At 36.5% G+C, this 13,357-nt stretch overlaps 1 protein-coding gene across 1 annotated transcript in view; it reads right to left on the bottom strand.

Annotated features, from left to right (window-relative positions):
* Positions 1-3,697: 3,697 nt before the first annotated feature.
* Positions 3,698-13,357, bottom strand: part of LOC139137642 (arginine-glutamic acid dipeptide repeats protein-like) — a 165,344-nt gene continuing 155,684 nt past the window's right edge. Inside the window, 8 exon segments of the mRNA XM_070705841.1 lie at positions 3,698-3,857; positions 4,356-5,380; positions 5,956-6,283; positions 7,019-7,749; positions 8,390-8,521; positions 9,081-9,242; positions 10,517-10,713; positions 12,102-12,194. Of these exon segments, the coding sequence (XP_070561942.1) occupies positions 3,845-3,857; positions 4,356-5,380; positions 5,956-6,283; positions 7,019-7,749; positions 8,390-8,521; positions 9,081-9,242; positions 10,517-10,713; positions 12,102-12,194 (2,681 nt within the window). The 3' untranslated portion in view covers positions 3,698-3,844.

The raw sequence follows: 13,357 nt of genomic DNA, 5'->3' as shown, positions 1-13,357 counted from the left end.
ACATGTATTTGTGTTATTTCATGTACGTTTTGATTCAATATAAGACTTCTTCAGTGAGTCAGAGAGATTGACTCCGACTAGATTCAAAATATCACTGGTCAGTTGCATCCTTAAAGTGTGACCTGATTGGTCCCAACTGAATACTGAATATTCATGAAACTATCTCATTCACTGATTGGTTGATACAAAACCCATTTTAGAAATGTACAAACTACATGTTACAATGTTACAAACTCCATCAACATTGGAAGGTGAATATTCATGATGTGGTGGTCAATGATTACAATAGGATGGATGCATAGAGGCAGTAGAAGTTGATATGGAGAGGGAGATCTCAAATTTTTCTGATTTAATTCCCTTTGTATACAAAAAATTGCCTGGGCAAGTTTACAAATCAGTTTGTGATACTTATTTTCATGTCTAAAAAGTCTTTGGTCAAAAAAAATAAAAAATAAAACCTTTGGCAACAAAAGACTGGCTCATTTACATACATATTATAATACACACATAAATACAAACTTTTCACCATTACTATGAAACAAGATTTTCAGGAAATATATTGCTAAAAAATCCAAGATTCAACACTTCATACAGGTTTTCTTTCAGAAAATCAGTCAAAAAGAAAAGGGATCTGTCATTTTTTCACTTGAAAAGCAAGAGATTACAAATGTTTTTTTTATGCGATGAAACAAACTTTTCTATATTAATGTCTTTGTCATTATCTATATAACCCATTACCCAAACCCAATACTACAGTTGAAGAAATATTATTATTTGTACTAATACCAATCATAAATATATATACAGACATCATATAAAAACACTATGAGTATGGAGTATAGTTATGTGGCATTCAAGGAGATAAAACAGCTTTGTGAAAAAAGTAAAGAAAAGCTATGCTTACAAACAGATAAAACTCTGAAAAACTTACATGCCAGTGGTATGTAGAATTACCTGTACATGTTCATGCTACATTGTTACAACCAACATGTAACATTGTAGCAACAATGCAGCCACTGGCATGTTACAGTAGATGCTGTTACACTGTTGCTACTGACATGTAATTGAGTCATTCCACAGTAAAGTGCAACCACTTTTGTGACAATAAGGTCAAAAATTAAATTTATTAATCTGAATCTAAAAGTGTGAGGGGTGGACAGTACTACAGGTGTGTCATCTAAAAACATTTTTTTTAAGATAAATAATTTCTTTGTTTAAGAAGGAGGGCAAAATTGTCGCGGCAACAGTAACGCGTGTAACATGGACAGACATGACATGTATTGTATTTGATCACATGTATCCCATTATCATCCCTGTGCCAAGTTTGAAAGAAACCATTAGTCTACAAGAACTAGAAACACACTTCAGAAGATGTTTTAATCTTAATATTATCAGAAGAGGAGGATATCTGATGCAACGTTATGGCAACTGGCAACGTATGTAACAATACAGACACTGGATTGGCTTTATACACAAATTGTGTGTGTTCCATTCTGAATAAATGTACTTGATTGATTTATATATGTATATATCATGACGAAGTTAAATACCTCAGAATTATGATGTGAATTGTTATAAATTGGCTCTGTGGATAACCATATAGACAACAGAGGGAAGACCCGTGTATTGTCTATGGGATAACGTATGTAACATTGGACACACATCATCAGTTCTGTCCAATTCGTTCATAAACGATATGGGCATCTAAGGTGCATCAATAGTTGTAAAGAAAGCTTTCAGTAATTTTCTGATACAGATAGAATTGTCACACTAAAAAACAAATTAACATTATTCTATCCAGTATTTAATTAAACTACAATTACTTCCACGCGTGTAACACCGGTAACGCGTGTAACAAAGAGGACACACATCTGCCATTCAGGTGCTCTCAGTAATGGTGGCCATCGGTTTATATTCAATTGCGCCATAAAACATGAACTTTAGGGCACCCTCAAATGACAAAATTTCAGCAATGTATACCAAAAGAATGTTTTTAAATCTTGATTTGGAAATGAGTTAACACGTGTAACATGTGGACACACGCCTTCAAGAAATATTTTTAACTGCAAGAGAACCCAAGCTTCAATAAAGACAGAATAAAGAATGTTATATAGTGGAAGATTTCATTGTTAGTCAAATGTATGAGTGGTTTGTTGCAGCTTACAGCCTTCACTATATTTATTGTTCTCATATTATTAATTCGATAGAGTTGGACAGACATTGTTACACGCGTTAGCAATATTTTTGGGCATAATATTTGGCCCTTTCCCTAGTGCTTTTTTTCTAAGAATAAATTTAGTTCGTAATTGCTTATAATACATTACTACTTTGCATTGAAATCAATTCAAATGGTATAAATATTGTAAATATCCCTTCCTAATGTTACAGGGGTACAAAATGTCACAAAATGGTGAGCAAATAGAGGCCATATTTACAAAGATAAAAATCTATAATTTTTGTTGAGCTGGACATACAGCTTTAATATTATTTTTTATATATGTTCATATGTAGTACTTACTAAAAATAATATCATTCTGTGTGAATGCTGTTATCATTGAAAAAGCTAGAGCTCCAAAATTGGGAATGTCAAATGTTGCGCTTTACTGTGGAAAGACTCAATGACTGTGTAACACTGTCACTCATTGGATGTTAACAAACAGTGGTAACAATGTAGCCATGTACATGTAACAAAAGAACCACACTGTGGCAACTGATGTGTAACAGAAAATGCAACACTGTAGCCACTAGCAGTGTATGGTATTGCAAAATTACAGGTAAGCGTCTGTACTCAGTTCATTTTGAGTGTAATACTAGTCCTTTGCAACACAACAGGAGTTGACATCAGCATTAAATTCATTATCACATGTACGAGTTGTGAAGAGCACACATGCTACAATTGATTTAAATGCTGAAATGGCAGCCATTTTGATAAAGACGCTACGGTCCATTATAATTATCTGTACTTCTAAAGGAATATTAAATATTTTGTGACATAATCTATTTACAAGTCTTACATATTACGTATTTCTTATATCAGACAACAGAAAACTTGATCAATAAAAAGTTCTCCCAATAAGTTTGGTTACCTTGAAAATAAAGCAGGTAAAAATACGCTGCGTCACACACAATACTGATGTTGTCAGCAGCGCAATATTTGTAACAACAGTTGACAGTCACCAGGGACTTCAATTTCTTTGTGTCAAGTAGGTGTGACAATTATGAAAAAATAGATCATTGTTTATGATGAATATGCTGTCACTGACAATTTTCCAGTGTACAGACATATCTGTTAAACATGAGAGATCTGCCGGGTTAAACATAGATCATGCGCTGAACAAACAAAATGCTTACCAGAGCTGCATGAACAGTAGATAGCTGTATCAGTAGCTGTATCAGTATATAACTGTATCAGTTTCAAGCTATCAAGTTTAGATCAATATTTACAAATGTCACACAAGACGTTAAATTCTCAAATGAGAATTTCTCTCTCCAGTATGAGTGTTTGAAGAGTACCTTCTGTAATATTTATCAACTTCTACTGGTGAGTCTGCTACAATTTTCTTTGATCAGTTGTGGTTGGCAACTGTTGCAACATGAGTTGTGCTACTTTTTGTATCAAGTGAAGATACTATGTATCTACAATGTATCTCAGATGATATGACCTGCACTAATATAGTTTGATACAATGTATCTCTCTGTGATTATAGGTAATTGCTGAGTAGTAACAGAGTACAAAGTGTAAGTTGTGACTGGAAAGAGATATCTGAGTGACAGATAGTTGACTGTGTCACAAGTAGCTCCTGTTGTTTTTGCTCACTGCACCATTTTCACACCGACAGTGCTCTCATGGTGCTTTCCTGAAACAAAATTTAAACATCCATTAGTTATTGATTTTTTTTGTGAATAACATTTTGAGTTCTCTGAAATACCTTTATCTGGACAGGACTTCCAGAAGTACCGAAAATATATGTAAGAATTTGCTTTTTCAAAGATATCTACCATTTTCTGTTACTTTTGCCAAATGATGCAGTGATTTTGATAATATCATGATCATTAGCGCTATGTAGCACTGTTGGTCCAGTTCAGAAAAGAGAAAGAAATTGTAAACTTATATGTACAAAGTATATTTCCCATCATATAAAATGTAAAACACAGTAAGATTCAACTTTACAGCGGTATGATTCAAAGATATTGACAGAAAATATGACAAAATGATAGCCACTGTCCCTTTTAACACTTCCAGACAGATATCATGCATTAAAATTGTCATCACATATTAGGTCTTGCTGGCAATGAGATACCGTAAAGACTCTGACCTACCATCTGAGGCTGTGGCATTAATTGAATGTACTCACTTCATTAGGCTGTCTTGATGAGCTAGGAACTGTTGCTGAAGATGTGAGAACCTGTGTTGTTCAATGATTTGTCTCTGCATTGCTTCATGGTGGATCTGCTGTGCTAAGGCATCACCATATGGATGATTGACGAGTCCCGGCCGGATGGAGCCAGACGCTGGATCAAGTGGATGTGCCCCCGGAGGGTAGGGAGTTCCTGAAAGAGGATGAGGTCCCATTGGTGACAATGCTAAAGCCTGATCTGGATGAGGAACGGGATAACCACTGCTAAGGGCAGCGTGGGCAGCATGTGCAGCAGCCTCAGCAGGATGCACATGTAGGTGTGTGTGGGAATGGGTATGTTGATGTTGGTTCATACTTGCAAGTTGTAACCTAGCAACCGGATCCATCAGTGCCATTCTCTCTGCTTGTATTCTCTCAGCTTGAAGCCTCTCCACAGGATTGGTAAAGGGCGTTTCGCCATGTGGATGTCCCTGCAGAGTCAGTCTTTCCAGATGTCTGTCAGGATGTCTGTCCATTGGATGAGGAGGGTGTACATGGAATGGAGAGGGATGAGGTCCCCTGTCTCCAAGTATTCCGGGTCTATTCATTAGCCAGTGTCTGTCCATGGGATTTAAATGAGTACCAAGCGGATCTAGCTTCATTTTGTCCCTGAGTTCACGTTCTCGCAGTTCACGTTCAATCATTTCTCTTTCTCGGAATTCCCTCTCCCGGAGTTCCCTTTCAATTTCAATGTCTCTTTCCCTGGCACTTGCCGGATAGAGGGCAACACCTTGAGCCTGTACAAGGCCATATCTCATCATAGGGTCTGGCCCTGTAAGACAAGATAGTGTACTTGGTCCTGGTGTTCTGTTGGTATGAGGTCGTGCATATTCACTGAGAGTTCTTAGAGCTGGTGTGTCATAGCCTGGAGGTGGCATGTGTGGTCCACCTGGTGATACATACTGGGTGTTTTGTTGGATGCCATATGGTCCGGTGATCTGTGCATCAGCACTGTTATTTTCAGGCGGCGTGTCCGGTTTTTTCTGAAGAGAGATAGATAAAGACTGCACTTCTTGACACATTACAGGCCTTGGGGACAGATATTCAAACTCTCTAAGTTTTACAATACAATTTGGGTCTTCCACTTGTGGAGGCTCATATTGAAATGAAAAGCAAAAATAAAGTTTTAGCTGGCTTATTTTAGTGAAAATCGAAAATCTTATTTTGCCCCATAAAGTTAACATGGAGATGGCGGCCATTTTATATTTCAAATATCGGTAATTGTTGGGTTATTTCTTTCTCCAATACCAGATCTTGAATGGTGACCGTCAGTTTTATATATGGTTTTGAAAGGCAATGGTTCAAAACTTCTTTACGGAGAGTGTGAGCAACATTTTAAGACTTTCAATCACGGGGCGAGGTACTACCTTAAGAAAGTCAGAGACAAATCAAGTCAAAGAACTTTCTAAGTGGTAGAACACCTTAGTAGACACAAACCTGAAATCAAAAATATAACTATAGATCATGCACCTATGTTCCAAGCTCATGGCAAAAACACTGCAAAACATTTTATGGAAAAAAGAGTACAAAAGGTATGGAAACTGTACTGAATACTTACTGCAACTTTCTCATCCTTGGCTTCCATCAGTTCCTTCTCTCTCTGTCTTTCCTTTTCCTTTTCTCTTTCTCTTTCTCTTTCTCTCTCTTTTTCTCGTTCTCTCTCCCTCTCTCTCTCCCTCTCTCGTTCCCGTTCCCGTTCCCTCTCTCTTTCCCTTTCTCGTTCTCTTTCAGCTTCCACTTCTTTTTCCCGCTGTCTCTCTTTTTCAATCCTCTCTCTTTCCAATGCCTGAGCTCTCTTCTTGCTTAGTTTGGAGTCAGGGAATGGTTTGAACAATAGATCTGTTCTTGCACAGGAGTTGTAACCTCTGTTCCAGTGACGGATGAACCTGAAGAGAGAATAAGAAGATAATTTGTGATAATTCACGATGAATGATAATTCCTGATAATTTGTGATAATTCATGATGAATGATAATTCCTAATAATTTGTGATAATTCATAATTCGTGATGAATGATAATTCATGATAATTTGTGATAATATTCCTGATAATTTGTGATAATTTATGATAATTCGCAATGAATGATAATTCATAACAATTCTCTAAAATGTCCCCGACGTTTTTACTGATGCCACAGACTCTACTTTGTCTTGGTTAGTGTCTCCATCTTGTAGTTTTCTTCAAACGACTGAATACAAATTTCACCATCCTAATCACTTTTGACTCATTAAATTTTTTTGAAGAATTTCGCCTCTTATTATGGAACAAATTTTGTCTTTGTTCAAGCATAACATAGCAACAAATAAACCTGATTGATCACTCTCTTTACTGAGGTCATTATGACTGGAAAAAATGAAACCTTCAGAAAGATGAAACGTACTTGTATTTCATCTCATGTTACATATGTACAACATGAACAATTCATGAATAATTCATGAACAATTCATGTGCACTTGAACATAACACCCCTGCTACAAGACCTACAAAGACTGAGCTGTTTTCTAAATATCCAACACACTGACGTTAAATTAATACAATTGACATTCGTGAAAACTTTGCATGCCTCAGACAAAACATCACTCCAAGGAACTGTAAGTGCCAAAACATATGCTGATGAACTTACTCGGCAGTTTGGCTTGCATGCACAGGTTGGTCTACAATTACAGGATCTGGAGATGGTCCTCTATTGATAACAATATCATCATCTTCTTCTTCTTCTTCTTCATCATTATCATCCTCTTTCTCCTCCACTTTCATTTCTTTCTCTTCTTTGTTGTCACTTTCATGTCCAATGTCCTGGGGCGGTGGACTTCTGACCGTGGATTTCACATTTTCCGGGAAGCTAGGGGGTACGTAATTAGAGTGAAGTGGTGGCATAGGGGGTAGACTCATTGAAGTTGGTCCGTGTGCGATGACTGGGGTTGGAGCTGCTATGACTGTCGGTGGAACGGATGGTGTGATTGGTTCTGATATTGGTAACATTGTATGAGCCATTCTGTCATTTGTTACATTGTATGGAGCACTTGCCATTACATCTCTGGATAGTTCCTCTATTGGCCTTTGTTGCGGCAACTGGTCAAACCTCTCTGGCTCTTCAGCTTCCTGCTCAGTGTCATTGTCATTGTCATTATCATTGTCATTATCGTTTTCATTATCATTGTCATTCTCATTGTCATTGTCATTTGTAGGACTAGGAGGACTTGGAGAACTGACAGACGAGGCGCTGGTTAACGCGTCGTTATCGTTATCTTGTGCGGTATTACTGGTCGACTCTTCGTTGATAGTACTGCTACTACTACTGTCAGTACTGGCACCGTGGTCCGATGGCGTCTCTGACCTCTCCTCAGAGTCATGCTGCAATGCAATCAAGGAATTAAAATCAAAACACAGGACAAAACTGAAGGATGCTGGACCCAGACTGGACTTTTCCACAAATAAACATGATCTTAGGGCATTCATTCCATCGTTTACCTATGGAAAGGCCCCATAAGAAAACACTGGACAGGACTGAAGGATGGTTGGCTCATACTGGGAAATTTTACAAATTAGCATTCATTCCATTGTTTAACTATAGAAAGGCCCCCTAAGATAACATAATATTGTGCCAAGTGTTCCTCAGGTATACTACGCATTGAATAACTTCATTGATGTAATTTCAGCATTTAACTATCTATCCTTTTTAATTAAGAGCAAATGATGAAACTGTTACAATATTCTCAAGAAGATATGAAAGTAAAATATTCAGTTTGGCCAAATTTTGAAACTTACGGATAAAAGCTTACACAGATAAGGCCGTACTGAGACCATGTTTTGAATTCTACAACTACAAATTGCTTCAAAGATACCATTTACAGGGCTGGCTGTAATTAAACTTCATTGCTGAGTGGCTCAGTTACAGGTTCACGATAAAAATATATCTTGAGATAATATACAGAAAACACATCACCAGAATTGATGTAGTATCACCGCACTGCAGTGGCTGCAATGTCCATACCTGAGGTTTCAGTTTCTTGATGACGGATCCAGAACCAGAGTCTGAATCAATGTCATCCTTGTAATCTATGTCCTCTCTATCTCGGAGTCTTCTCTTGGAGTCTTTCATCAGGTCATCGGTGTCTGGTTTCTTCTTGGCAAAAACAGAAAGAGAGGAAATTGAGATATTACAGTAATGCATACCTTACGGATAGATATTGTACAATTTCTTGTCTACTGTTTGTAAGGGCTCATTCTAAAGCTATTTGAGGAGTACATGATGTTTTCACTGTCTTGCTTCTGTGAAAATCAAAACTTTAATTTCTTCATAGGGTTGTGGATGATAATAAAGCAATGCAGGGCCAAGGAGCAGCATCTTTTATGGAACTGCAATTGTTCAGGTACCAGCTTCATATATGTCAAAGAAGTGACTGCAATTGTTTGACCCACTACTTTGATTTATTCAACCAGCCTTTGTTATAAAGAGATTGTCCGACTTTTACAGAAACGATTATAGGCACAGCTTTGCAAACAAATTTGTGGACACCACAAGCTCAAGTATTTGGAGACAGCATGGGATCAAGTTCAAAGTTCAAATGGTCAGTGAATGATATATATCTCACATACCAAACACCAAACATATATATTAGTCAGGCCAGGGAACTGTAACTATATCTATCATAGCTACAACTTCCACACTTTTCTCAACTTACTTTCTTTCTACCTCTGCCACTTGATTTTGTACTGCTGTCACTGGAAGTACTGAATGTGCTGGGAGAGTTTCGATTGCTACTTCGTGATAAACGTCTTGAATTCACAGGACTTGAAGGCTCACTACTGTATTTACTACGCCCACTGCGAAGAGTTGAGTTCACCTGCAGAGAGATGTATCATCATAATCACTGTCCATAGTTGAATATTATTTTTGACTTTATCCTCTTATAAGATTAAAGACTTACTGATGGTATGCCATACATGCAAATTTGATCAGTCACTAATAAACAAGAATTTCATCCCTAGAGGAGGGACAATTCTCACTTATCCATTGATAATTGGAGTGACACTGAAGAACTTTACTTTGAATTAAAGTTAAGCATGAGTAATCACAAATATTACTACCATGGCATACATGAAAAGATAAAGCACACTTAGGTTTGTGAATATTTGCCATTAGTAATGACCCATTAAAAGTTCATTTGCAAAAACTCAAAAATAATCGTGTTTAAAGCACTATGTGACTTTCTTGTTGATAAACATTTCTTCTTCCCAGAAAATGGCGATGAATGTCAAACAAATGTGAAGTAAATCATAGTTCACAAGTTTTGTAGCTTTCCAATCACTGCAAGACTTTGCCAAATAAACTTTGTTTGCGTCCCTTTGTCTATATGAAGCTGTTTCGGCCCTGGTCACCAGTTTTGATACATCTACCGTTTTGAAATTTTAGATATGCATGGGGGATGTTGGGATATGTAATATGCATAGCAAGAGACCAGTTGTATGGGTTCAATATGCTCAGCCACAGATACAATGACCCCTTCCCTTCAACCAAAGGATAAAAACTAATTTGGCAAATAACTGTGATGTATCAAATTAATGTTCACTCTCACACTGCACACAAAAACAAATACAGGAGGAATTTGCATAGCCTTGTAATGACCAATAGCATCTTCTAATGCATATCACATGACAATATGCACCGGTTGACATGCACTTGTAATAACCAATGCTACCCTCTTAAACATCACATGACAATATGCACCGGTTGACATGTACTTGTCATAACCAATGATATCCTCTCTTATACATCACATGACAATATGCACTGGTTGACATGCACTTGTAATAACCAATGATATCCTCTCTTATACATCACATGACAATATGCACCGGTTGACATGTACTTGTAATAACCAATGATATCCTCTCTTATACATCACATGACAATATGCACTGGTTGACATGCACTTGTAATAACCAATGATATCCTCTCTTATACATCACATGACAATATGCACCGGTTGACATGTACTTGTAATAACCAATGATATCCTCTCTTATACATCACATGACAATTTACACAAATGGCAACAGACTATTGCAACAGGCAATGGCATCCTTTGATACAAACCACATGACACAGAACACTCACTGAATCTCTATTTCTTCTTGTTCTCATTTTATGTTTGAGGTCGTCTGACTCATTTTCTTTGACTGGTTTAAACATGAATGGAGGAGGACTTCTGGGATTCTCTATCGGTCTTGACTCTCCATACTTCTTAAAATACACTCTGCACTCTGTACACAGCAAAACCTTGTCTTTTCCACCGTGATGCCAATCTTTTGAAGCTGTTGAAGTAAAAATTGTAAAAATATTGTCATTTCACTAAATAAACCACAGTTTCCTTGGTATGTGAGCTGCGCTATAAGCCTCTTGCATTGCTACTGTACTCTTTGAAATGCGGGGATCTTTTTTTAAAATAAATTTATGAAAAAAATACAAATTTCTGTTTGTCAAACCTACTTGAATACATGCAAAAAGAAAATATTTTTTTTGCATCAATGCCACCATCACCTCTGCTAAATATTTAGCACACGGCATGTCAAAAGACAACTACTGCTCATGGAACGGTAAGTACAGGTACTTTCAGCATTTTCAGTGGTGAATAATATACTTGTTTGAAAAGTGTGATGTTGGAAATCACACTATCTCTCTACTACTTCTGGTCATGCTATTGAAATTCTCTGAGAATGTCAATCATCAAATCAAAAGGAATACTGAAATTCTCTGAGAATGTCAATCATCAAATCAAAAGGAATACTGAAATTCTCTGAGAATGTCAATCATCAAATCAAAAGGAATACTGAAATTCTCTGAGAATGTCAATCATCAAATCAAAAGGAATACTGAAATTCTCTGAGAATGTCAATCATCAAATCAAAAGGAATACTGAAATTCTCTGAGAATGTCAATCATCAAATCAAAAGGAATACTGAAATTCTCTGAGAATGTAAATCATCAAATCAAAAGGAATACTGAAATTCTCTGAGAATGTCAATCATCAAATCAAAAGGAATACTGAAATTCTCTGAGAATGTCAATCATCAAATCAAAAGGAATACTGAAATTCTCTGAGAATGTCAATCATCAAATCAAAAGGAATACTGAAATTCTCTGAGAATGTCAATCATCAAATCAAAAGGAATACTGAAATTCTCTGAGAATGTCAACATCAAATCAAAAGGAATACTGAAATTCTCTGAGAATGTCAATCATCAAGTCAAAAGGAATACTGAAATTCTCTGAGAATGTCAATCATCAAATCAAAAGAAATACCCTGATGGCATCAGACAACAAACTGTATAAAAAATATTGACATATTTCATAAATTCTGTTGAAAGAGTATAGTAAACAATGAGTGTATGTGAAGTTTATCTTTTAACATAAAATAGTCAACCTCTACACAAATAATCACATGTATCTTTTAATCATAAATTCAGTTTTATTGAATCATAACTTTGTCTAACATAGCACAATCAGGATTACTTCCAGTACACATATGGCAAGGCACTATTGAAAATTCTCAGAAATGGGTACATCATTTTAATAGTAACCTAAGGGGGCTTTATAGGGTTTGCCAAGCATCATTCATTGAGAACAAAGGAAAGGCAGGATAATTTACATGAGGTACCTTAGCCTTGTAATAAAAGCAACAATGAGACACTAAGCAGCTTACTTGTTGTAAAGCAGTGTCTGCAGGCATAACCACTGAGATCTTTTTCGCTATCCTCGCTATCAATTTCCTCCTCACTGGCTGAACTCAAATCCACTGTAAGAGTCGAAAGAAAAATAAATCAATGAGTCAACGTCGACTCCAATACACAAACAGAGCATCATTTGGTAATGGAGAGGCTTCCATCCATCACATGGATTTGTAAATCAGTTTGGATGATATACACATCTGAATTCATAAAGTCTTAGATGATGTCTATTAGGTAGATGCAGCATATCAATAAATCATGGTGTTGCTCCATACATCAAGTGATGCATTTACTAACATGCTGTTGTGGGCAGGACAGAGATTGGTGACAACTTTTCCCTAGCTACTTGTACCTATCATACTGTAACACGTATCCTTGCTTATCTGGCATGTGTCATTTGGATAAAAACATGGAACACATAACTGTTGCAACAGATTCACCTAATACGCAGACACCAGACATAAAATAAATAAATCATAAAAATCCATATTAAAATGACCTGTTTCTGTGACATGAAAACTAAAGGGAAATTTTTTTCTAATTTGTCGACAGTGAATCCAGAAAAGTGATTCGCATGCAAAACTCCATGAAATTAATCATTTTCTATGGCTTTCCAGTGAACAGTGAACCTCTGTGAAAGGAAAACAAAATATGGTACAAATACATCGGCTTTGATATATGAAGCAACGGGAAGAGGACATATGTCAAAACTGAGGATCATGTTGTGTGATTTTCTGTTGCCTGTGGTACTCTGTAATACCTTCCACCCTCTTCAAGGTTGTATGCACTTCAAAAGTGAAGGACTCAAACATTTGTACAAATTTTCCCAGAGGAAACTTTTCATCATTCTCTCTCAATATCAAGAGTAATTATCAGGGTTGATGGGCAATTTTTAGAAGCAATTTGTAGAAGCAGAGAAACAAATTACCTTAAATTTTAATACCAACATTTGAAATTCAAAATGGCTGCCAACTTTGTGTTAACTCGATGGAAAAAAATTAAATTTTCTTCTTTCACAAAACTGAGACAGTGACCACTTCATTTACTCTAAAAACATTTACAATGAGCCCTAACAAGTGCTAGATCAGAAGAGTTTTTTATAAAAATTCCCCCAAATATCTGTCACCAAGCTGTATTCTACTTAAACCTTTTGAGCACGAAAGTTGATTTTTATCGCCTTTATAAAATATACAGTAGACAATTTTTGTAAAGTTTAAACATTTTGTCAGAT

This window comes from Ptychodera flava, chromosome 7, assembly GCF_041260155.1.
Source record: "Ptychodera flava strain L36383 chromosome 7, AS_Pfla_20210202, whole genome shotgun sequence".
NCBI classification, from domain to species: Eukaryota; Metazoa; Hemichordata; class Enteropneusta; family Ptychoderidae; genus Ptychodera; species Ptychodera flava.
Note: the sequence above shows the minus strand (reverse complement) of the source record. Positions and strands in the feature narration are given on the sequence as shown.